The sequence below is a fragment of the Acanthopagrus latus genome, chromosome 16 (genome assembly GCF_904848185.1).
Source record: "Acanthopagrus latus isolate v.2019 chromosome 16, fAcaLat1.1, whole genome shotgun sequence".
In the NCBI taxonomy this organism is placed as follows: domain Eukaryota; kingdom Metazoa; phylum Chordata; class Actinopteri; order Spariformes; family Sparidae; genus Acanthopagrus; species Acanthopagrus latus.
In genome coordinates, this window is record NC_051054.1 from 12,272,490 (window position 1) to 12,294,412 (window position 21,923).

Consider the following 21,923-nt stretch of genomic DNA (forward strand, 5'->3'; position numbering starts at 1 on the left):
CTTCCCCCCAAGTCCATAAGACACATGAGTACAAAAAGTACTTTCATACAGTATATCTGGTACTAAACATTTCTATTGGGACTCCCAGTATGTTTGAAGTATCTCCTTCCCCAGCTACCTCCTTTATTTTAATTTCTTATGACTTCAGGACATTCGCAAACAGTTATTGCCACTTCAAAAACAAGCATGCAATATTTTTTTTACTTTAAATGGCATGGTCAAACTGGAATTCAAATAGGGCCTTTTAACATCAAATAAGCTAAACTATAAACACAGTCTGTCTAGATGCTGATCAGTGTATCACTGCCCCTCCCCACTGTAAGGCTGAGTCAGTCATTCTTCCTCTTTGTCGACGGACGCTGGCTGCCCTGCTGCCAGCATCTCTATCTCAAACTGCTTCTTCAGGCCCTTCAGATACATGCGTAAGCTGTCGGGGTCCAGTCTGGAGTTCCTGGCTGTCTGCAGGAGGCGGTTGGCCAGGTGGTACACAGCTCTCTGCCTCTGTGTTTCCGGATCGCTGTGATGTTTGGCCTAGAGCAATAATAAACCACACCATGGGTCTCGTCTCTTTATCCAGCACTACTCTGATATAAACCAGGATCATTTATGGTACAAAACAATATTTGTGCTCTGTCATGACAGGCCACATTACAGCATTTGAGTCTCTAGGGATCTAATATTGATTTCTTGTAAAACAAAAGCTTGTTTTGCTTCAAATCACTGTAAGGTACACTGGTTATGGCGTCAGAATCAGCCGGACAAAAGGAAAAATCAGATCTTCGTGAACCATACCAATAGTTGCTGGCTAACTTTGGAGGCAATCGTTTTTGCCTCTTGGATTATGGTTGAAGGCAGTGCAGTCATTTCCGCTGCTCTCAGACCTGGAAGAGCAAAAACAAGCTCAGTAACTTCTTCATTTAAACAGGATTGTACATGGATGTCACTGACTCTGTACCATAGTGTCTTTCCTCAGAGCAGCCTCGATTCAGCAAGTACGTATACACCACGCTCTCAACACCAGTGTCACCACTGCGCGTGTGCTGAACCTCCATGTGCTGGTTCTCCACGTTGGGATAAAGAGACTCAAGCTGGCACAGCTCAAGAAAGTGTGTGGCAAACAGGGTGAACGCCTGTGAACAGCATGGAAACAGCACACGCCTTAAAGATTAAAACACTGGAAATCATTCACTGTCGCTTTATTTATTTTATTATTTGACTGTTGACAAAAGAGGTGTACCACAACAGATAATAGCAAATGAAATGACTAGCATTAAGAACAAGAATGTGATTAATCTGGTTTTTATTTACTCAGGAGCAGCAGTGCAGAACTGTACAGAGAGACATACTCTACCTTGAGGCTAAGGAGGAACTCACAAACAGAGTGACAGATGCCGATCCCCTCCTCAGCGCTGGTACCACGCCCCAATTCATCTATGATGATCAGGGATCTGTCACTCACGTTGTGGACTATGTAAGAGATCTGTAGGAGTGAAAATATGCAGTCAGTGATGACTAAATTATTGTTTACCATCGTAAATGTAATTAAAAAATGGGAGCAACCCCGAAGTATACACCTCCTTCATTTCCAACATAAAGGTGGAAGAGTTGGTTTCAAAATCATCATCTACACCGATTCTGGTGAAAATCTGATCGGCGACACGGAACGAGGCATACTGAGCAGGGACAAAAGAGCCTGGAATTATAATGCAAAGGTTTCACTCAAATATGATGTCAAGTAAAAGCATAGCACTGTACAGTTTTGCACTACACATTCTAGGGTTCACACACCTTCTTAAACATCAAATTCAAGGACTCTATTCTAGCACAAAACATCTATATAAATTCCAACACTTTCAGTGTCTACTTATGTCTATTTTCAAAACTCTGATTTCACAGAGACATGTGATGTCCTGAAATTCATGTGAACCTGACAAGTTTTGCCACCAACCTATCTGAGCCATGATCTGACACAGCGCCACCTGTTTGAGGTAGGTGGATTTGCCGCTCATGTTGGGTCCGGTGATGATGACAAAGTTGCTGCCCTCAGAGATGTAGCTATTGTTCGACACAGGCAGCTGTCCAGCCATTCGCTCCAGAATGGGGTGACGACCCTGCTTGATGGCCAGAGTGTCTGTGAACTCTGGGCGCACTGGCAGACACAGCAGAAAAAAAGCAACAATCGTAAATAACTCAGTTTGATGGTGTTTTGATTATATAGTAACTCATGTATTTCCATGAGATCATGCATTCAAGTACAGCCATACTGAATGAGTATTTGCCATTTTCCCTTCAAACTAGTATAGCAAGTTTTTGATTCTGTGATGACTTGTGCAAGCATGTATATTTCATAGTGATACAAAGGGTTATGATGTGACCTGAATACATTCTATCATAAGGAATTGCTGGTTGGTTAACTAAGTGGTGTGTCACAATACAATACAAAATGGATTTCTGAGAGAGGTGTGTGCAGTGGTTACAGCCAGCTAGCTCCTCTGCTGGGGAGATTTGTCTCAGTAAATACAGCACACCAGTGCACACTTATGTAACAGGGGTAATTTGAGTACATGCTGGCTGGGATAGAAGGGGGCAGGCACTCAGCACATGTCTATGGAGATACGCTTTCAGACAGCTGAGGGCCAGCGCTCACCACCCACGTGGCTGACCGGACTGGTGCTGCCCACGACCCTCTCAAAAAAAAAAAGAAGTGAGGCCAACAGAGCCGCCGGCTCAGTAGAGTTTTTTCTGGCTGTCATGTGTGACTTTGGCTGGGTGCTGCCTCATGTGCATACAGCACTCCCTCAGACAACATCAGACCTCTTCCAGGTTGATTTGACAGTTTGACTGATGCGACACTAGACTTTGACGGTGATTCATACTCACCATAGTCCGAGATGGTGCAGGCTTTGGCTAGTGAGAGCAGCATGTCCAGCATGGATACAGCATCAGAGAGCTTGTAAAGGCAGTGAATGTGCTCGTGGACAGTGCTCAGCAGCTGACATATCACTCTGTATGGAGACAGGGCAGATGCTGCAGGGACAAAGCACTGAGGGAAAATAACAGTTTATATACAGCACCCTCTAGTGGACAAAAATTAGAACAAAATAATCTGATCTAATTCATCTGTTAATTAGATGAAAACTATCTTAGATAGACAAATGTACAATCTTGCAGTGCCCACTTTTAATGAATATGTTGACTAATTGGCTGTCAAGGTCTTTGTCAGCTAATAAAATCTTTTTTAGCTTTTTATCTTGGGATTAAGTCAGTCATTACAGTATAATAATAGTCACATCTCAGACATCAAAACATTTTTTAAAGATAAGCCTTGAATTTAGCCATTCATATGTAATCATATTTATCTGTGGAATGAAAGGAAATCCAGAGAAACAATTTGACAGATTAAATCAACTAATTATTCAAAGAAAGCCCAGCAAAAAAAACTCTTTAGATGAACCCTTATACAAAGCCATTTTTTCTCCCTGTTAGTATTCATTACAAGCATACAGTACATTACTGTGAATGTTTGTGCGTCATAGGATCAATCTGCTCACAAATAGGACATGTGAAAGATCTCCCTCAGGGCCTCGTCACAGCGGTCATTCATCTTCATTAAGTCTGCAGTAGTGAAGCTATAGTTGTTCTTTTGCTTGGTTGCCTGAGGTGGGAGATGTTAAAAACCCAGCTTTAATTTTCATTCAGTGAATCAAACATTATGCCTCACATTGTCCACAAATGTATCCTTTTTTTCTGCTCTTAATCTGTCTGTCAGCTTTGTGTTGTCATTATATCTGCCTTTAATGGACTGTACCTTAATAAACTCTGCGGGTAGTTTCCCTTCAGGCAACACAACTCCCTCCAGCTTCATCTGGATGAAGAAACCTCGAGCTGTGCTGAAGCTGGTACGCATTGGCAAGCCATATTTCTCTGCCGTCTGGTTCACTAGTCCTGTGCAACACAGTGCCATTCAATAAGCGTCCTGGTATAAATACTTCACACAAGCATTTTAAAAAACAAAGACATCAACAGATCAGCCAGAGTAAACACCTGCAATGTCGTCCACTATCTCTGTGTAAGCTCTGCGCGCAATGTCAAGGAACTCATTGATGTTGGGGCGAACAGCGTAGCACTTCTGGGTGCGCATGTTCAGGCTCCCCTTCAGGTAGGTGGTGTCATCATTAATCACCGTCTTGATCTGCTCTAGGAGGATGTCAAACCTGAGATGGACACAACGACAAACAGTGGGAGAAGCCAGTAGACAGCACACCAAAGTAAATTTAAATCCAACATAGGCACAGATCCGATTACCTGTTGTCTTCCAGTGAGGTGCTGTATGCCTTCAGTAGGGCTGTATTGCAGTTCTTCAACACCATCTGTTCAGAAAGTTTAATGCTTTAAGGAGTTCCTATTTGCATTCCAACTATGTTTTTTGTGGAGTAAAATGCTTTTATCCCATCCCATCCATTGCTGTAGGATGATCATGAAATAGATTCATGTATGTGAATAGACATATACACAGACCCTTAAACGTGGCACCAGATCCAGTGTGTGTTTGAGCTGAATCACATGTGTTATTTTTGCTTCAGCCACCTGAACCTGTAGGAATATAGTCACAGTACAGAAAAGAGTAGGAAAGGAGGATGACAAGCCAACATTTTGCACGTATACATTTTTGGGCATTTAGTGAGATAAAGGGACAGTTCTCCCCGCAATCAAAAACACTTTGTTTTTCATGTTGCCTGTCATGCTATTTATCCATTATGACTGTTTTCATGTACCATCATTAATGTTTACTTTCCTGCACTTTCACAAGCACAAGCCTCTCCTCCATGAGTAGATGCATGCTTCCTTCTGCCCAATGACACAGTTGGTGGGCACAGTTATATATAGGTACAGAGAAAACAACATTATACTGTTCACTGCAAAATCTGTGAATTATCTTGACCAACTAGGTCATGATTTGAAAGTCATTGTTGGTGAATTGTATTGTCATCTTGTTCAATCATGTTTAGGAGAAGGCTGGTATCGCCAAAATGTGACATCTCACACCAAAACAATCTAGATCCAAGCAGAAATATATGTAGTGTTGATTTAGAAGTGAACTGTCCCTTTATGAATTTAAACAGACACACACACACACACACATACACACAAATTCACTTAATGACAAGACATTCCATTGCAAGTATGAGTAATGAAAGTGCTGTACATACTGTTTCCTGTTTCGGGATTTGGATGAGAACCGAGAGCAGCTGGTCAGTGTCAAGGAAGTGACCTATGCCTGAAGAGTACAGACAAAGAACAGATATTGACATTCTGTGCTACACTCTCATCTTCAGAATACACAATGTTCGATGTGTGATTAAAAACATTTTGTTCTTGTTTCTGACCATTTGTCAGGCCAAAGAAGAGCTCCTCGTACTGCAGCAGCTCTTGTATGGCATCCAAGCGTATGTTGATGGTGTCCACATCCACCAGAGGCTCCAGAATATTGGAGCGCAGTCTTCTAGCACCACCAGGTGTTTTAGTGTGGTTAAGCACACCTAAAAGACTATGTTCGCTCCTATACACGGGTAAGCAGAGGCAGACTGAATACTTGTGTGATTCTACAAGCATTACACAAAGAGTATGCTGTCATGGTCTGGCTGCCTCACCTGTGATCTCTGTTGTTAACCACCAACTCCAAGTTAGAGGCAGATGCCGAGTCAATCATTGCCGTCTGTTCGCTCCCTTTAAAGCTCACTTTGAGTGACTTGGCAGCGTAGACAGAGTTCTGGATGAACTCTAAATATTTCAGCAGAGCAGCTGCTGCTGCTAGGCAATAATACCTGAGCAAATCAAGACACTGGGTAATAAAAAAGTATATAATGTTACATTATATCTATTTCTATACATTATTGTACTCAGTGGCGTACTTTGCTTGCACTTCCATGAGGACAGTGCCAAATTCTGGAGCACACAGCTGCTGAACGTACTCCAGTCCTTTCCTCTCGTTAAAATACTTCCTTCGGATTGCAGTGAAAGCAACTCCCTGACCAAGAAACGCAATAAAAATGCACATATTACATCAACTCACAACAGGAACACAATGTACACTAGGTGGGACACACCAAACAAAAAGAAACACAATAGTGCTAAATAAGCATGAGTAAGTGAAATGAGTCAGCTACGTTCTGCTTTAATAATGGATATTTGTTTAAATGGATTTTGTGGTTTACTCATGCTCTGTACTGGTACCGGGAAGTTCTCTGTGATGAGGCTGAACAGTTTTGTCCCTTTCCCCTTCTCACTGGCTGTGTCTGGCATCAGTATTTCCAGAGGCATCAAGATGTGAATCTTGGTTATGACCTTCAGCAAAACAATACATGGCTGAGACAAGAGTTCCCTCTATTATTTGAGAGAGTAGCTGTGATTAACCATCAGTCAAGCCTGTAGTTTATAGCTTTAGACAATGAATGGCTGGGCTACCTTGGCATACGTCCCAGTGTCCGCAAACTGAGAGAGGACAAGCTCTGGATACTTCAAGTTGAGACTGGCCATGCCAATCTCTCCCCTGGCCAACCCGCGCCCTTCAACAAGAGCCACAATCACAGAGGCACCAAAGGCTGAGGTCGCTGAGGAGCAACTTGTCGCTGCAAAAAAGAAGGAAAGAAAGAAATCAGAATTAGAAACACAGCCTGAGACAGCTTTACACCCACTGAAAGAGCGATGGTACCCGTAGGATCAGTCAGCGGTGTCCGTGCAGGGTGGGAGCTTGAGGAGCCCAGAGTCCTTCTGAGTCCTGGTGTTCCTCCATGGCTGCGGAGTGGGGTGCTCCTGGAGGTTAACCCGCCCAACTGGAAGCTGTGATGGAGCTGACCTCCTGTATGTCAAGGCAAAGTATAAGGAGAGGGTCTGTGCAATACTAATACTGCAGTGTCATGCTCAGAGACAGTGTCCTTATCCACTGTGAAAACATTAGAGATTTGAGAACTCAATATCCAGTATGTCACTGTTATATTTCAGCTAACTTCAATGTTTGGCATCACCCCTGTTGTAAAACGTCAAAGATGCTAATGTTAGCTTAGTGCCTTAATTTACTCTGGCTGCCCATTAATTACCTGAGGCCACCCGGGGGAGTGACGGGCAGTGGCTGGAGCTCGTACTGCCTTCATCTACAGTTTGGTGGGATGATCCCGAGGATGCTGATGTGGGACCATAAGAGGTAGTTTCATTAGGCCCGCTTCTGTCCATTGAGGACACCCCCCAGGTCTGTCCACATTCTGGGGTGTCACCGCTGGAGTTTACCTCCTCTGTGCTGCTGCCAAACATTTTAAAACCTGGCACAGGCAGCTCGAAAGGCCTGTATGACCAAACGTAGGTGTGCAGCTGTAAAATCCAATATGCTAACTAGTTAGCTCAGCCCCGCCGCATCGAATTGACGTGACTTTACGCGCCAACCGGTATTACCATGGTAATACGGTGCGTCATCAGCAGCGACAATCTGCGCATGTCAAGAACACTTAATCCCTACTAGGACTGTTTGATTTAAATTATGAAACATTTGGTCATGTCTGTTGGCGCAGTTACATTTAATGGCTCAACAAATGAATGAATACGTAATGTAAATGTCTAAAGGCATTGTAAACCAAATGCCCTAGGAAGTATGTAGACAAAATAGAAACAAGAACAATGAATACGAGGACATGTATTGTATTTGGATGAAAGGTTTGTTTATTAATTGATAATATTAGGCTATAGAAGCAATCATCTTATGCACCAATGCAATGTTTACACAAAAGAATAACAGCAAAAGACTTTAACCACACAAAGCAGGGCTCTACTCTAGAGAGCAGCAATTTAATCCAGAGGTTGTTCAGTCAAGAAGATTAAGTAAGAGGGACAAAGATGGAACAAAATGATTTAATCCACAAACATGAAAGTATGCACGTAGGAGCCTTTTGACAAATGGGCTTTCCTGATACAAATGTTTATTGTCATTATATCACAATTATAACCTGTGGATGACTTTAAGCATGGCCATGACTTTATTCTGAAAACACTTGTGAGTATATAAAGCCCTCGTGGAGAACTGTTGACTTGACATATCAATAAAACATCAACACCTTGACTTTTATTAGAACATAATAATAACCACACACAATCTATAGAATTAATTCTTGCTGAATCAGGAAATCAAGAAAGTTTCTTGTAAATGTTTAGTGTCTTTTATTATGGAAAGGTCAAACCGGAAGTACTCTTCTTATTCCGGTTGCAGCCAGCATGGCGGCCGACGCAGACGACAGTCATTACTTTGTGAGAGAAATTGAGAAGAACGACGGCTGTGTCTTAAAGGTGAAGCAGTGCTACTTGGGAGATGTCGGCTGTGTCGTCTGGGATGCCGCCATTGTTCTGGCGAAATATTTAGAGACGAAGCAGTTTCATGACCCGTCCTCAGGGGTGAACGTGTGGGCTGGCAGGAGGGTAGTGGAGCTAGGAGCTGGGACAGGAGCTGTTGGTCTGATGGCAGCATCACTGGGGTGAGACAGCCTTTTTAGTCTGTGTGTCCACCTGTTACTCTGTCGCTTAGATATCATATTAGATATCACAACATCATTCTCCCTTGCTTTACAGTGTGTGAGCAGAACTAACATCCTTTAATTATTAAACTAATAACATTTAAAAAAAAAAAAAAAAAAAAAAAGACAGTTCTCATCATTGTATGTTCCACCCCTTAGAGCTCAGGTGACTGTGACAGATCTTGAGGATTTGCAGACCCTCCTGAGGGTGAACATCCAGGAAAACCAGGCACTTCTCAGTAGCGGATCAGTTACTGCCAAGGTACTGCAATGGTTTGTACTTGTGTTTCTATTTTATATATTCTTGGATTTGATTTGAGTCACACATCCAAGCCGCATTTTGAAAATATTGTAAGACACAAATGCTAACTGCTTGATTTCTACTCTCTTTCAAGGGGTGAGGATGTGTCTGAGTTCATGCCACCCCCACATTATATCCTAATGGCAGACTGCATCTATTACGAGCAGGTAATTTACAGCAGTTCTTGAACACAACCCTGTATCAAATGTTTTCCCTTTGTGACCTATAATTTCATTCCACACAGTCAATTATTCCGCTGGTGGAGAGCCTGAAGCTGCTCTCCGGACCAGACACCTGCATTATTTGCTGCTACGAGCAGCGCACCGAGGGCGTCAACCCAAAGGTGGAAAGGCAGTTCTTCAAGGTGAGAACTGTGTTCAATTATAATAAACAATATTTTGTGTCGCCTCTCAGTGAGTCATTGCGGCCTTTTTTTTCGTCTTCCAGTTGCTGCAACAAGACTTCAGCTGTGAGGAGATCCCATCAGAGAAGCAAGACCCTGAGTTTAGCTGTCCAGACATCCACATCCTGCACATCCGAAGAAAAGTCTGAGTTTGTGTGGTAAAACTTGTACGTACGGTTATCAATGTTCCATCATAATGCCGTATGAAAATCAGATTGTGAAATGGAATATTTAAAGTATGTGTGGACTATTCAATGTGTCTTCATTTCTGCACCTTTTTTTAAAACATTTTTTTAAAACACTGTCCTGATGTATGATTGGAATAAAAATAAATAAAAAGTGAACCCATAATAAAAAATTATTTCTCATACACTATCTGTCATTGTCTGTGTAATTGTAGGGCTGTGAAGGTAGATGGCAGACATGGCAGAACTGTGGTCAAGAGAGGTCAGAAACAGGCGATGAGGAGACTGAACCAAGGTGTTCACATAGATGAGGCTGAGGATTAGCCTTGAAAATGTTTGTGATCCACTCACTGAGCTTCTGATCTGGAGCACTGGCCTTTTTTCTGCTGTGCATTATTAAAACAAACAGTATGGTGGTTCATTGAATTAGCATATTTAGGCATAATTAGGCATAATCACAGCGAGCAGCTGTGGCTCAGGGATAGAGCTAACGTTAGCCATGACGGAAGGTCGCTGGTTCAATTCCCCTTGCGTGAGTGGTTGTCACTGTAATTTACAACATTTCCTGTAATTGTGAACGGGAATGTCAAGTCAGTCATTGCCCATGTGGAACGCTAGGGGGCAATAGTTGTCAGAAATAAAAAAGAATTAAACTATGTGTAAATGTTTTGTATCTTGTCAGATTACTAATCTGAATATGTTTATCTCTGAGATAAATACTCACATAAACCGTGAAGACAGCGTTCGCTACTACATAATCTGAATTTATTGCAAGTGGGAAAAATAAATCTGGACTTTTAAATTCTTAATCCATATGTTTATATTTATGTAGATTACCCAGTTATTAAAACTGTAGCCAACACAGTGTAGTCCATCTCCGCTGAAAGCTTTTGCCCTCCATGCGAGGGGAATTCCGCTCCAAGCCCCAGATTAGCTGGAAGATTACGGCTCTTTTTCGAGCATAAACCATGAAGTACGCCCCACACTCCCACAGGCATGCAGGGGCCCCTCACAGTCCTTTCATGCTGCTCTCTGTTTACACAGTAGAGCTGTAGTGTAATGAGCAGGGTGGCCTCCGATGCTCAGACCAAATAAAAATGTTAATGCTGAAGTGGACGGGATGGGGTTCACGCCGAAGGTCCCATTAAATAAATCACTTTATCACAGAATACAGCGAAACCACTTCCGATCATGCATTAATAAGATGCTCCTTGTGCTCATCCTTTCTTTTCTCCCTGTATTCCTCCGCTGGGATCCAGGAGTGCAAAGCTAACCTGCTTGCCTGAAATCCACTGATACTGTAAAGCAGGAACATCTGTGATGGCACGGCGCCCCAGACCCATGAATATTCCTGAATTTAATGATTGGGATTTTAAACAGAAACAAGCATCTCTTCACGGTCCCATTTTCAGCAGCTGCATTAGCTTTGTGTGCAGAATCAATGCACTGTAAAGCGCCATTTGAACACAACATTATCACCTGTTTGCTTCTCTGAAAACATGCTGGCACAAACACTGTCTCAGCTAATTGCCTCAATATTAACAATAGCCCTATTGTGACTGCAAAGGGTTTAAAACGTGTACATGGAGAGAGATGGAGGTGTAGTTGGGCTGAATCATAGCTTGGCAATCTGACCCCTGAGTCCCTGTAGGCCTTGGTCGATGATTCAACCTATCACTAGAGGAATAGAGTGAGATTAATTGCCTTTTTTTTCTCCAGCTACTATAAATTACTACACTAGCTCATATTAGATAATCACTCCCTGTGGCCGTCCTCTGCCCTCTTGCTTCTGCCTGGGGCAGCTGGACTGCTGCAATCCCAATCAGCCCTCTATTGAGGTCTCCTTTGGCTTTGACCAGGATATGTTCAGCTAATTAATTTGACTCACAGCTGGTATTAAGTCCACGTCCCCCCCGTGTGGCGGGGACAGCACCCAGAGGGGATATTGGGAAGATTAGAGGGGCAGAGGGGCGCTCTACTATTCTGTGTCAACATCCCAGCCGCCCCCAACCCCCCCTGCACCCTGCCCACCCATCGCTCTCTCTCGGTCAGATCATTCAGAATCTATTTTGCAGTCTCTCTGGTGCTCGCTCCTCCTTAAATGTTAACCAAAAATAATTTTTTTAAAATGCAGTTATAGTCTTCTAATTAGGCTAGCACTATAGGGGAATACAGGGAGGCTCACGGTGAATGAGGGCAGCCCACACTGAAGCGGTGGCGTCTCTAATCTGTTATCATATACACACAACAGTTGATTCTGGCGACTGTAAACAGTCATTACTGAACATGTGGCGGTGCACGCTGTATGCACCAAGACAGAATGGGGGCGTCTTCTGCCAACAGATGGTGCTATTAGTAGAAATACGGCTTACCTGCGGAGGAAAACCAGCAGCAGGAACAACACAGCCCTGACAAGTTGATGAATAGGCCACACGGTGCACTGCCTTAACACTGTCAGGTTGTTATGGTGCGATGTGGCTTGTTTTTTCCTCTCTTTTTGTATATGATTGGTTTTGGTTCATCCTCCCTGGTTGTTTGAAAACAAGTAAACATGAGGGTGCAGCACAGCACCCCTCCAAACCAGATGGGTGGAGGGGAGCCTGACTCCATGCGGCCTGTGCGGCGCGCTCCACTCTGCTGCATCACAGCCAAGTGACACAGAAGATCCTTTGTATCACCATCATCGTGCTGCCTGGAGCCAAGAGACACTGCTCCAGAAAAAGGAAGACTCATTTTCTCACTAACTATTAGGGAGTGGCTCAAGAATAGACATCAAACTGGGGCTGATTAAAAATAGAAGGAGACGGGCTGCAGAAATGTGTGACTCCTCTGATCCTGCAAATGTGAGCACCAGCACACACAGAGCACCCCTCTCGATTTTTACATGACAAATTGAAGCCTGCTGAACTTTGTGCCGCGCAAAAGCACAACAGGCCGGGGCACCAGTCCAAAACGGTGCATGTGATTAGTGTTGTTCCTCAGCTCCAGTAATGAGGTGCAACAACTGTGATCATTTGTGGCACATTCTCTCTTTGCATTTTAAAGCAAGAGGTGGTACGGTGCCAGCAGTCAGGACAACCGTCTTGTAGAAACACAATGCTGTGCACACACACACTCACACACACACACACACCCTGCAGGGGAATAGGGGGAGGGTGGGGTGCTGTTAAGACAGCTGTGCTGCAGTTGAGAGGGGACTCAAATCCAGAACTGTGAGAATATTGAGAACGTTTGCCCCCCTTCTTCCATTCGTGTTCATACTGTAATATCAGCACTCGGAGAAAAAGGGTACACAAAACTATGGGTGGCTACTAGGGAAAGACTTGATAATGTATCATTAATGAGTAGCTCCTGAATCCCTGTGTGGCAAAGACTATAGAGTAGATAATGATGAGTTACTAAAGAAAAGACTGGGAGGGACTGACCTTCAAGGACAACACTATTTCATACTGTTACACTTTGTTTATATTTGGCGGACCCTGCCACCTTTTGAGCTTCCAACAGCGTTTTGAGGACCTTGTCTTCCTCTGAGCACAGCTCGTTTATTCACTTATGAAAAAAGTTTGTACCATTACCTCAATAATCTTGAAAATATTTCAATGCTCAGTTTGAATTTCTTCCATAAAACTATACAGTGCTCCTTTAATTCACAATCACTGTAATGTTTTTAAGGAAAAGAGATACTTTTATCTGCACCTTTATACGAGCTCTATAGATGTATTATCATTTTTTGAATAATTTGTTGACATAAAAATAAAAACGTAACAGATAATTATTAACTAATCATTACCAAATGATTCATTAATATGATGATTATTTACTATATTGTACTTGGATCACAGTTATTCATGAAGCACCCGTTAAGGATTCATTAATTATCAGGTGCTCGCTCCCTGGCAACTACTCACATTTTTGTGTACCTTATTAAGTGTTACCAGAAAAAGTCTGAATCTTAAGGATTGAAATGATTAGATATGACAATCATGCAACACAAACATGTATGAATCCCGTCTTTGTAGGCAGTCTTTAGGTTGAAAACTGTTATAATAATCTTCATGTATTAGAGGGATTGACTCTCATGCGGTATCAGTAAAAACGTAACAGTGTATTGATCCTGTGCCCGAAAACACCACAGGTTTCATCGCAACTTGACTGCCTATGACTGCTGTCCCTACAGCATTCTAGTGCAATGATGTATTTGTCATCATTAGGATGTGTGGCGGCCCAGCACCAAGGGGAGAGTTTGCAGAAGGGAGGGGAGCAGCATGCCTGTGTGTGTGTGTAGCGTTTCCCTGAGTCATTACCTCTCACTACTCTGAATCTGGACTGTGTGTATGAGTGTAGGCAGCAGCGCCTGACTCGCCAAAGATCTGAGATTTCCTCCAAGGCCCCCAAACTGTTGTCTAATCCAGACGCACTGTCACCCGAAACACTGACTTCTCTGTAATTACAGCGATCTTGTCAGATACACAGATGTAGTCAGTCATGGAGTGTGACAGTGGTGTTGGCAAGCGGCTGAAGGGAGCCTTTGAGGTTGCTTTGCATGGATCTTCATCATTCTGTCAGCCAGTGTGTGCGTGTGGAGGCTGTGAGCGAATGCATGCGGCTGGTGGACACTGATGCTGGGTGAATGACTCCTGACATCTTAAAGTGTGTCTGTGAGTGTTGAGGAGGTTATGTAAAAGCCAAATGAGAGGCGCCACATGGCAGAGGTCAGTGGCCTGTGTGCTGCATGAATGAGCCATAGGTCAAAACAATTGATTTCATTTTTGCTTCAGAAACAGATGCACTTAGCTTTCTGTGCCTTGCAGCTAAGAGACTGCAGCACCATCTATAACGCCTACCCCCCTCCCCTCCCCTCCTCCCTCCCTCCATCTCCTACACTGCTTACATCTAAAGGCAAGACTCTCAGCTATGATCCCCTTTACACTCTCTAGTGATACAGCTGGAAAAACACGGCGCACGAGTCCAGGGACAAACTGGTCCACAGTCTCACACAGCTGCGCTAAACATCCTGCAATTCTCAAGGGGAGCCATGTGGACAAATTTCAGGTTTTCACATAATGGAATATAAATAGAAGCCCTGAGGCTCAGAAAATGTAATGGGTCTTAGATTGGATGGTTTTCAAAGTGGAAAAAACAAACATGATTATAGGCCAGCGAAACTGTACCAACACAACTGTATGCTTAGTGCCGTAAATTATGTAGTTAATGCTCGTATGAGCACTTGATCTCTCCATTAAAAACACAAATTGGTTATGTCATGTGGACTTTCAACGCTTCGCAACAATTTTCTGGTTCTCTGAATTTGTAATTTCACCACAGCAAGTAACCTTCAGCCGCAGATATGAACGGAATGTGTTTTGGACCTGTGCCCAGAGTGCACCTTGGACTACACAGCCTCACATTTTCAACTTTATTCAGCAGGCCTATAACGCAGCAGAGCCCCTGTTAAAAAACGCCACACCTGCAGTACAGATAGATAAGACTTTGTGTGTGTAAGGGCAACCAAGGGCTTCTTGCATTTGAGCATGGCATTCAAGCACGTTAACCTCAGCAGGAAACCTGAAACAACTTCCAGCCACTTCCGGACCTGCTTTCTGAGCTCTGCGTGAGTTCATTATTCGCTAGCTCTCTCGAGGAGGACTTAACCTGAGGACAGAGAGAAAATTTCATAACCAAAGAGGCCGTTTTACAGTCCCTGGGGAGCCGCTAACCTAAGCTCAGAATCGGTGTTTCCTCCTACATTTGGCAGATAAATAAACCACTTTAATGATGGTCTTCGAGAATGCTTGTGTCTGCATGTACACAAATCCTACAGCGATTATTCAGCCGGGTGTGGCTGTTTAACTGTGGGCCAGCGCTGAGCCACAGATGACTATTTTCACAACCCACGGCCAGATCTGTGTCGTGTCAGAGCTACCTGCGTGCATGTTGCCGCGCAGCTGGGAGCTAAGAGGAAGTGAAGACAAGCGAGGAAGACAGACCACACCCCTGAAAACCACAAACAAAAACTCAGGGTATAGGCGTGTCAGGAGTGCAGCTGTAATACAACTCACCACAGCTATTCTGAAGCTGTTTTAAATCTTTGGCAAGTTGGCTAATGAAGGGCCGAATTGTCAGTGCAACAAGGGTGGGGGATGGGGGGGGGGGGGTTTCAACATTGCAAAACTTTGCTCTCTTTCGATTTCTTCCCACTCTTCCCCTTTTCGCGAGCGACAGAGGAAATGACTGGAAACTTGCGGCATGGTGAGCCACCTATGCGATACCAAAAACACTAGGCCACACTGGCAGAGGTCCCATCAGGCCGTCGCCATAGGAACTGCACCAACAAACAGGCGCGCTGGCCGCCTAAGACCTAACTGTCACACACATTCTGATGCAAACCAGTGGAAGAATTTCAGTCACGGATTACGACACCAGTGAGATATGAACCACGTGCTCCAAATCAACCTGTTGAACACACTTATGTTCTACCCACACCTTTGCCAGCCAGACTGAAACTCAAGACCTCTAACACTTAGTAATGAGCTTCCTTCCATGACCTCAAACCCATTCCTAACCTTTCCTCTCAGGAAGTGCAAGGAATTCCAGCTGAGCATGGAGGGAGTTGATCGAAGGGCCAGGAGGTCTCATCTTTACAGAGGAGGGAGGTCATAAACCTTGCTTACAGTCTCTGTCCTTGCCCCGAGGGCTCCAGTGTTACCAATAAAGCTGTGAAGATCATATGGATGTAATGAAGTGGTGGGAACCAAAGTGGCCATTACAGCCCAATTAAACCGCCATCAGTGTCTAATGGAGGCCCTTGACCGAGCCCTTACTGACAGCAAGCATGTACACATACCCTCAGAGGCCGCGGATGCTCTTCACTTGCATCATGGCTGATCATTTCAGTTATTGATCCTTTCTGTTCTTTTGCTGGAGCATTCAAATCACAACGGCAGGAGGCGTGTGGGTTGTGTGAAACATCGTCTGTGGCGGTGGAGTCACATCTATCTGTGTCACCTGACCTGTCTGACGGAAACCTCTGCGGTGCTAGAGCAAACATCCTGAGGCCTCCACAGCTTCTTGCTAAGCGTTAGTTTCTTTTTTTCCACACAGAAAATGCCACCAGCCAAACGCCTGTGGATGCCCGTGGGTACGTTGGCCGAGTATCAGTGAACGCTGCAAATACTTTACTTGTGTTCTTGCGAGAGGGAGTGTGCATCCTATTCTTGTAAATGCAAAGAAAAAAAATGCAAACTCTGTGCTTTCTTGAGCAGCTGCCATAGTGCCAGTTTTTATGTGGATGTGTGCAACACTGGCAAAGACACAGTGCCCTTCAGTGTGCCGAGTGGAAAAATCCTTCAAAATCTGCAGAATAATACTAAGTAATCTTTTGTAGCCCTAAACACAGCAGTCAGACCATTTGTCACCATCAATCCTGTCTTTGTCAGGAGCGAAAACACACTCTTGTTAATCAGCTTTTGAAACATTCCTCCTCCTCAGTGGTCTCTGTCTCAGACTTTGAACTGACAAATTCAACTTTAAAAGAAGTACTTTTTGCAATTAAAATGTAATGTAGTTATACAGACTCAAGCGTGGAAGAAATGACTCTTCAGTGGCAGCAAGAATTAAATGAGGTCATTATTTTAGCAGGGTAGAAAAGGGTAAAAATACAAAGGATGAGAACCTCATCTTCCTTCCCTGCTAGCAGGTATTAGTTATTATATGTTGGAAACTCAGAGGTCAGATAGAGATTACATAGAGAGACTATATGAATACACACAGACTATGGTTGTATTGTTACAACACTCATTCTGCTCATACTTATGTGGAAACAGTTAACACACAGTGGCAGGTGGCTTCTTGCCTTGAAAAGTGTCATTAAAGGTTTCATTTGCAACTCCTTACAGGTTACTCATACACTCTTACTGGTAAACTGTCATTTCTGTCAACAGTCTTACTCACACTTTTGTTTTTATCCCATATGTGTTGCCTTTGAATTTCTCAACACCAGACCTGTATCAGACTTTGTACTCACTGAATAAATACAACTGAGAGTCACGTATTCATACCAGTCCCAACCAAAAGCAAACTCAGGAAGTTACAGCTGACAGCTCAGCATCAACTCAACCATGGCTCTCGACCAACACGCAACATTCAAAAAGAATTCACAATTCAGCTCTATATCTCCACTGGCCCTCTGACTCTCATGCAAACTATCATGTGGCTCTGTTGTTGCTCCAAAAAGACCAGCAGTCGGACTTCCTGTTTTGTACATTTTCCCATTTTACTGGCAAGGGAACTGAGGCCAGCAACTTAGTCTGAGGGTGGACATAAACCCTTTATGAAGAATCTGCCACATAGCACAAAAACCCAGGAGAGTATTAAAAATACAGACTTCTGCTTTGAACTATGAGAATTCTCGAAACTTTCCCAGAGATGTTTTTCCTTTTAGAACCAGTGTTCATATGTGAAGCTCTACTACTTTTTAAGTAAAAGTTTCTTTTTTGGACTTTTGCCAAATTTAGAGTGGCTTAATATTACAGACCTAATCACACAAGCTGCCTTTAAATCCTTGAAATAAACTCCAAAAAACAGACATAACAGATTTAAAATCACTTTTTTAATAAGACATTACAATGACATTGTTCTGTACATGGTTCCCCCAGTCAAAAGAGGAGTAAGAGCTGCACCACAGGGTGTCTTCAACATTTCACCAGGTACACAGCTCCCTCTGACTGCACGACAGATGGACTCTGATGTAGGGTTACAGTACTTTCGTACTCATGCTACAGATATAGGCTATCATATAATGTCCCAATACTGAGACTAATCAACTGTGGTATCAGATTGAGAGAGTTCAGAGCTGAATGACATTCCTTTGGAAAGATTGAGTCGACTGACTACGTGTTACCCAAAATTAAAGATGCATCCTGACAAGCATGTTTTTAAAGTGTTACTGGAGGCCTATTTGTTGAATATTCAGCACAATTAGGTATCAAGACGCGACACAAAAGGTCAATCAGTAAACTATATGGCCCACATAAGGGAATTGGGAGGGTAACAAAACATGTCTGTTTTTTTCTGATGACAATGAAATGTAAGCAATGGTGAATATTTTCAGTCAATACCATTGAGAAGAAATACTTTTCATCACAGTACTGTGTTTAAACAATGCCATAGTCCTTCACTGTTGGCTACATGAAAGTAAAGATCTCACCTTAGAAGAAAAAAAAATCCAATGCAACAGAGACCGAAGAACCTTGAAACAAGCTTAAGTCCAAGAATGAGGATACAAACTTCAGCTTCATTAGAAAAATAATATAAAACAGGGAACAGAATAGGCAAAGACGGTGTTCTCTGTGGCTTTAGCATTAGGCCCAATTAACTCAATATTCATCAAGCAAGCCCCAAAATAATGAATGTGATATAGGCCTGCTACAGAGTACAAGCAAAACTTGAAGCCAGCAAACCCAGTTTAAGATAAATTAGTCATGGGGTAAACGTAGTATTAAAAATAAACGGGAGATAATCAACTTTTTTTTCCTTAACCATACTCATTTTGAGAAGTTATTTTGTTACTTGCAACGTTATTATAGTTTCGACCTAAAACAGTCTGCACTCAATCATTAAGATTTGTAATTCGAGGTTAGCCATGTCAAGCCCTCATACAGTCCATCACCTGTGGTCGCACAGGAGGGCTGAACATACCAATTCCTATCTCTGATGCGGGTCAATCCGAGCTTCTCCTGGATCTCATGCGGCTTCATGGCGTCCGGAAGGTCTTGCTTATTGGCGAATATCAAGATGATGGCATCCCTCATCTCCCGGTCATTGATGATGCGGTGAAGTTCCTGCCTCGCCTCGTCGATGCGATCCCTGTCCGCGCAATCCACCACGAAAATTAACCCCTGGGTGCCCGTGTAGTAGTGTCGCCACAGAGGGCGAATCTTATCTTGGCCTCCAACATCCCACACGTTGAACTTGACGTTTTTGTAGGTGACAGTCTCCACATTGAAGCCGACTGTGGGGATCGTGGTGACAGACTGTCCGAGTTTGAGTTTGTAAAGGATTGTTGTCTTTCCAGCAGCGTCAAGTCCGAGCATTAATATTCTCATCTCCTTGTTGCCGAATATCTTTGAGAGCATTTTCCCCATCTTGAGCTCTTATGCATAAATACTTAGTTCCTACAGAGAAAAAAAAATAATGTCCGATATACAGTGCTGATGATTATTCGCTGCGATTATAGCTTCAGTTCATGGGCTTACTTGTGAACACATGACTCGGTGAAGAGCATATGAAGAGGGGAGGGTGAAAAAAAGTCAAAAATGCACACTCATGTTAAAACCTAACACAGTACTTGGCGACTTTTTTTTTTCTTTTTTTTACTCGAGAGTCTGTGCGTCCTGTGAAGTGCTGTTCAGAGTATCACAGTGTTTGCGGGGCCTGTACACAACATGGCACAGTTAACACTAAGAACTTGGCAGCAGCAGCTGTTGCAGGACGTTCATTCTGTTGCCCAAATCAACGTGAAACTGCGCGACAAGAGACAGGCCGTGGTGATTAAAAAGCTGCAGAGAGCCGACACACGGTGTGCTCACAAGGCCCCAGAAAAAGCCGCGGTACTTATAAATTCCTCCTGGTGTCTGTGCCTGGCGGTCCTCCTCATCGGGTGCGCCCTTGTTCTCTTCACGGCTACCGGAGGAGAAAAATCAGCTTTCTGCGGCTAGTCCATCAAGCGTCGCGCCGGGTAACTTCACCGTGCTGGGCGGGACGTCTTCGAAATTAAAAAAAAAAACCCTCGGTGACTCAGCAGCACATGTATCCACTCATTAAACTCCACTTCTTGTCCCCCTGAAAAAGAGATTTAGGAGGAGGGTCAGACATGCCAAATTAGCAGGCTACAGCTCATGGCTGCTAAAAGAATGCTAGCGAGCTAACAACCAGCTAGCTTGTTGCCTTGAGAGCTAGCCTTGAGCTAACTAGATTAGCTGTTACAAACTGCTCACATTTGAATATAAAAATACGCGCTACCGTGACTAAATGCTTCGCTCACATCCTCATGAGCGGAACTTTAAATTGAAAAACAAGTAATTTACCTCCTTTCTCCCCCTCCTGTCTCGATAAATACACCCAGCTCTCGCCTTTCTCCTTTAAGTCGAGCTGGTCGCAGTGCTGCTACACCGGAAAGGTGTGGAGCTGCATTAACCGCCACTTCCTCCCGTCTACTTCATTCAAGCTGCTGCTGCTGCTGCTGCTGCTGCTGCTGCTGCTCGGTGCAGCCCTCACTGTCTGGGGCAACCACGTCCTCGTAGGAATAACAATGAAATACCCAAACTAGATTAAACAAAACTGTGGCGTTACTTCTCTTTACACCATCTAGTTTCTAGTTAACCTTTTGCGTGAACTGTAATTCATGTCAGAATGTTAATGGTATTATATTTAGTTTCAAAACTGTGCCTGCTAGAGACATGAGCACTTCCTGGTGGATTTCTTTGGTATGACCACACGTTTTTATTTACATATTAATGGCAATACATAGCATGACTAATTTTTATTTTTTTAAATCCAGTGTTTCAATTTGATTAGTGACTCCCTACAGTGTTTTTGTAAATGGTAATGTCGCCCCTTTGTGTCTATTTGGTGCTACTGCACTAGGCTGCCACATTAGTTTTGAATATTTCACTGTTATTTCTGTTATAATCACATTTTCATTAAAAGAAAAAAACCCACCAAATGAAAATGTCAACACAACAAATCAACTCTAATGAATTACCAACATCTTTATTATTTCACACATTTCACACCTACGAGCACGAACCAGTTGCAGAAAAGATTTCCAAAATAAGTCAATCTTCATATCAGACCACGCAGGCTGCTGTTCTTAAAGCTGTGAAATATCAAATCCTAGCCTCCCCCTGTGGTCTTTACACACCCAAGCAATGAATATACCTGTTGCAGATAACGATTTTTCAACATGGAAATTGCCCTTGGCGTTTTCTACATTTTCTGTGACCAGGCATGTAATAACATGAAAATAGGGTTTTTCAAGAAACATGATTTGTGTGGTGATGGCCGTCAAAAACGCGCGGGGGCACGTCTTTTAAAGCAAGTTCAATATAATGTCAGATACAACCTTCATAAAAACATGCATGACAATCTACAATCAGTGACGTCATGTGCAGCAGGAAATTTTGACTTGTCATAGCAGGAAAAGCACTGGTGAAATGCCACACTGCAATGGCTCTGTTCCATGTAATCTGTACACACCAACACAGTCCAGAGTTAGTCAGTCTCCTGTACAGTCATTCAGTACATTTCATTTTTGCATGCGTCATCAATGTCTGTTAGTGGTAGGGATGTCACTCAGAACATTAATGAACATTTGGTCAAATACTCTCACTGTTAAAAGTTTGATAATATGTTGCAGCATTTTAATGAACTTGATCAGGTTGAAACAGTCCTGACAGCGTGAAGCTGGTGGGTAAAGTGGA

The 21,923-nt window shown here is 43.3% G+C and overlaps 3 protein-coding genes across 6 annotated transcripts; 1 reads left to right on the plus strand and 2 right to left on the minus strand.

Moving 5' to 3' along the window:
* Nucleotides 1-88: 88 nt before the first annotated feature.
* msh4 (mutS homolog 4) lies at nt 89-7,456 on the minus strand. 4 transcript variants are annotated; one of them, XM_037125041.1, is made up of 20 exons: nt 7,098-7,456; nt 6,713-6,859; nt 6,466-6,629; nt 6,235-6,345; nt 5,913-6,028; nt 5,652-5,825; nt 5,388-5,560; nt 5,211-5,278; nt 4,519-4,593; nt 4,306-4,370; nt 4,045-4,214; nt 3,809-3,945; nt 3,552-3,655; nt 2,881-3,005; nt 1,949-2,149; nt 1,575-1,693; nt 1,352-1,480; nt 956-1,130; nt 793-881; nt 89-531 (listed from the first exon to the last, which is right to left on the minus strand). In XM_037125041.1, exons 1-20 carry the CDS (start codon nt 7,306-7,308, stop codon nt 334-336), a joined length of 2,751 nt encoding a protein of 916 aa, XP_036980936.1. In that variant the 5' UTR covers nt 7,309-7,456; the 3' UTR covers nt 89-333. The 4 variants fall into 4 exon arrangements, with proteins under 4 accessions (XP_036980936.1, XP_036980934.1, XP_036980935.1 ...); XM_037125039.1 differs by having other exon boundaries at nt 5,913-6,033; nt 6,216-6,345; XM_037125040.1 differs by having other exon boundaries at nt 6,235-6,366.
* A 760-nt stretch (nt 7,457-8,216) lies between these two features.
* vcpkmt (valosin containing protein lysine (K) methyltransferase) lies at nt 8,217-9,631 on the plus strand. Its single transcript, XM_037071725.1, has 5 exons — nt 8,217-8,516; nt 8,715-8,828; nt 8,951-9,023; nt 9,101-9,220; nt 9,304-9,631. Exons 1-5 carry the CDS (start codon nt 8,260-8,262, stop codon nt 9,406-9,408), a joined length of 669 nt encoding a protein of 222 aa, XP_036927620.1. The 5' UTR covers nt 8,217-8,259; the 3' UTR covers nt 9,409-9,631.
* An 8,401-nt stretch (nt 9,632-18,032) lies between these two features.
* Nucleotides 18,033-20,842, minus strand: arf6b (ADP-ribosylation factor 6b). Its single transcript, XM_037071078.1, has 2 exons — nt 20,529-20,842; nt 18,033-20,283 (listed from the first exon to the last, which is right to left on the minus strand). Exon 2 carries the CDS (start codon nt 19,584-19,586, stop codon nt 19,059-19,061), a length of 528 nt encoding a protein of 175 aa, XP_036926973.1. The 5' UTR covers nt 19,587-20,283; nt 20,529-20,842; the 3' UTR covers nt 18,033-19,058.
* Between the last annotated feature and the right edge of the window lie 1,081 nt (nt 20,843-21,923).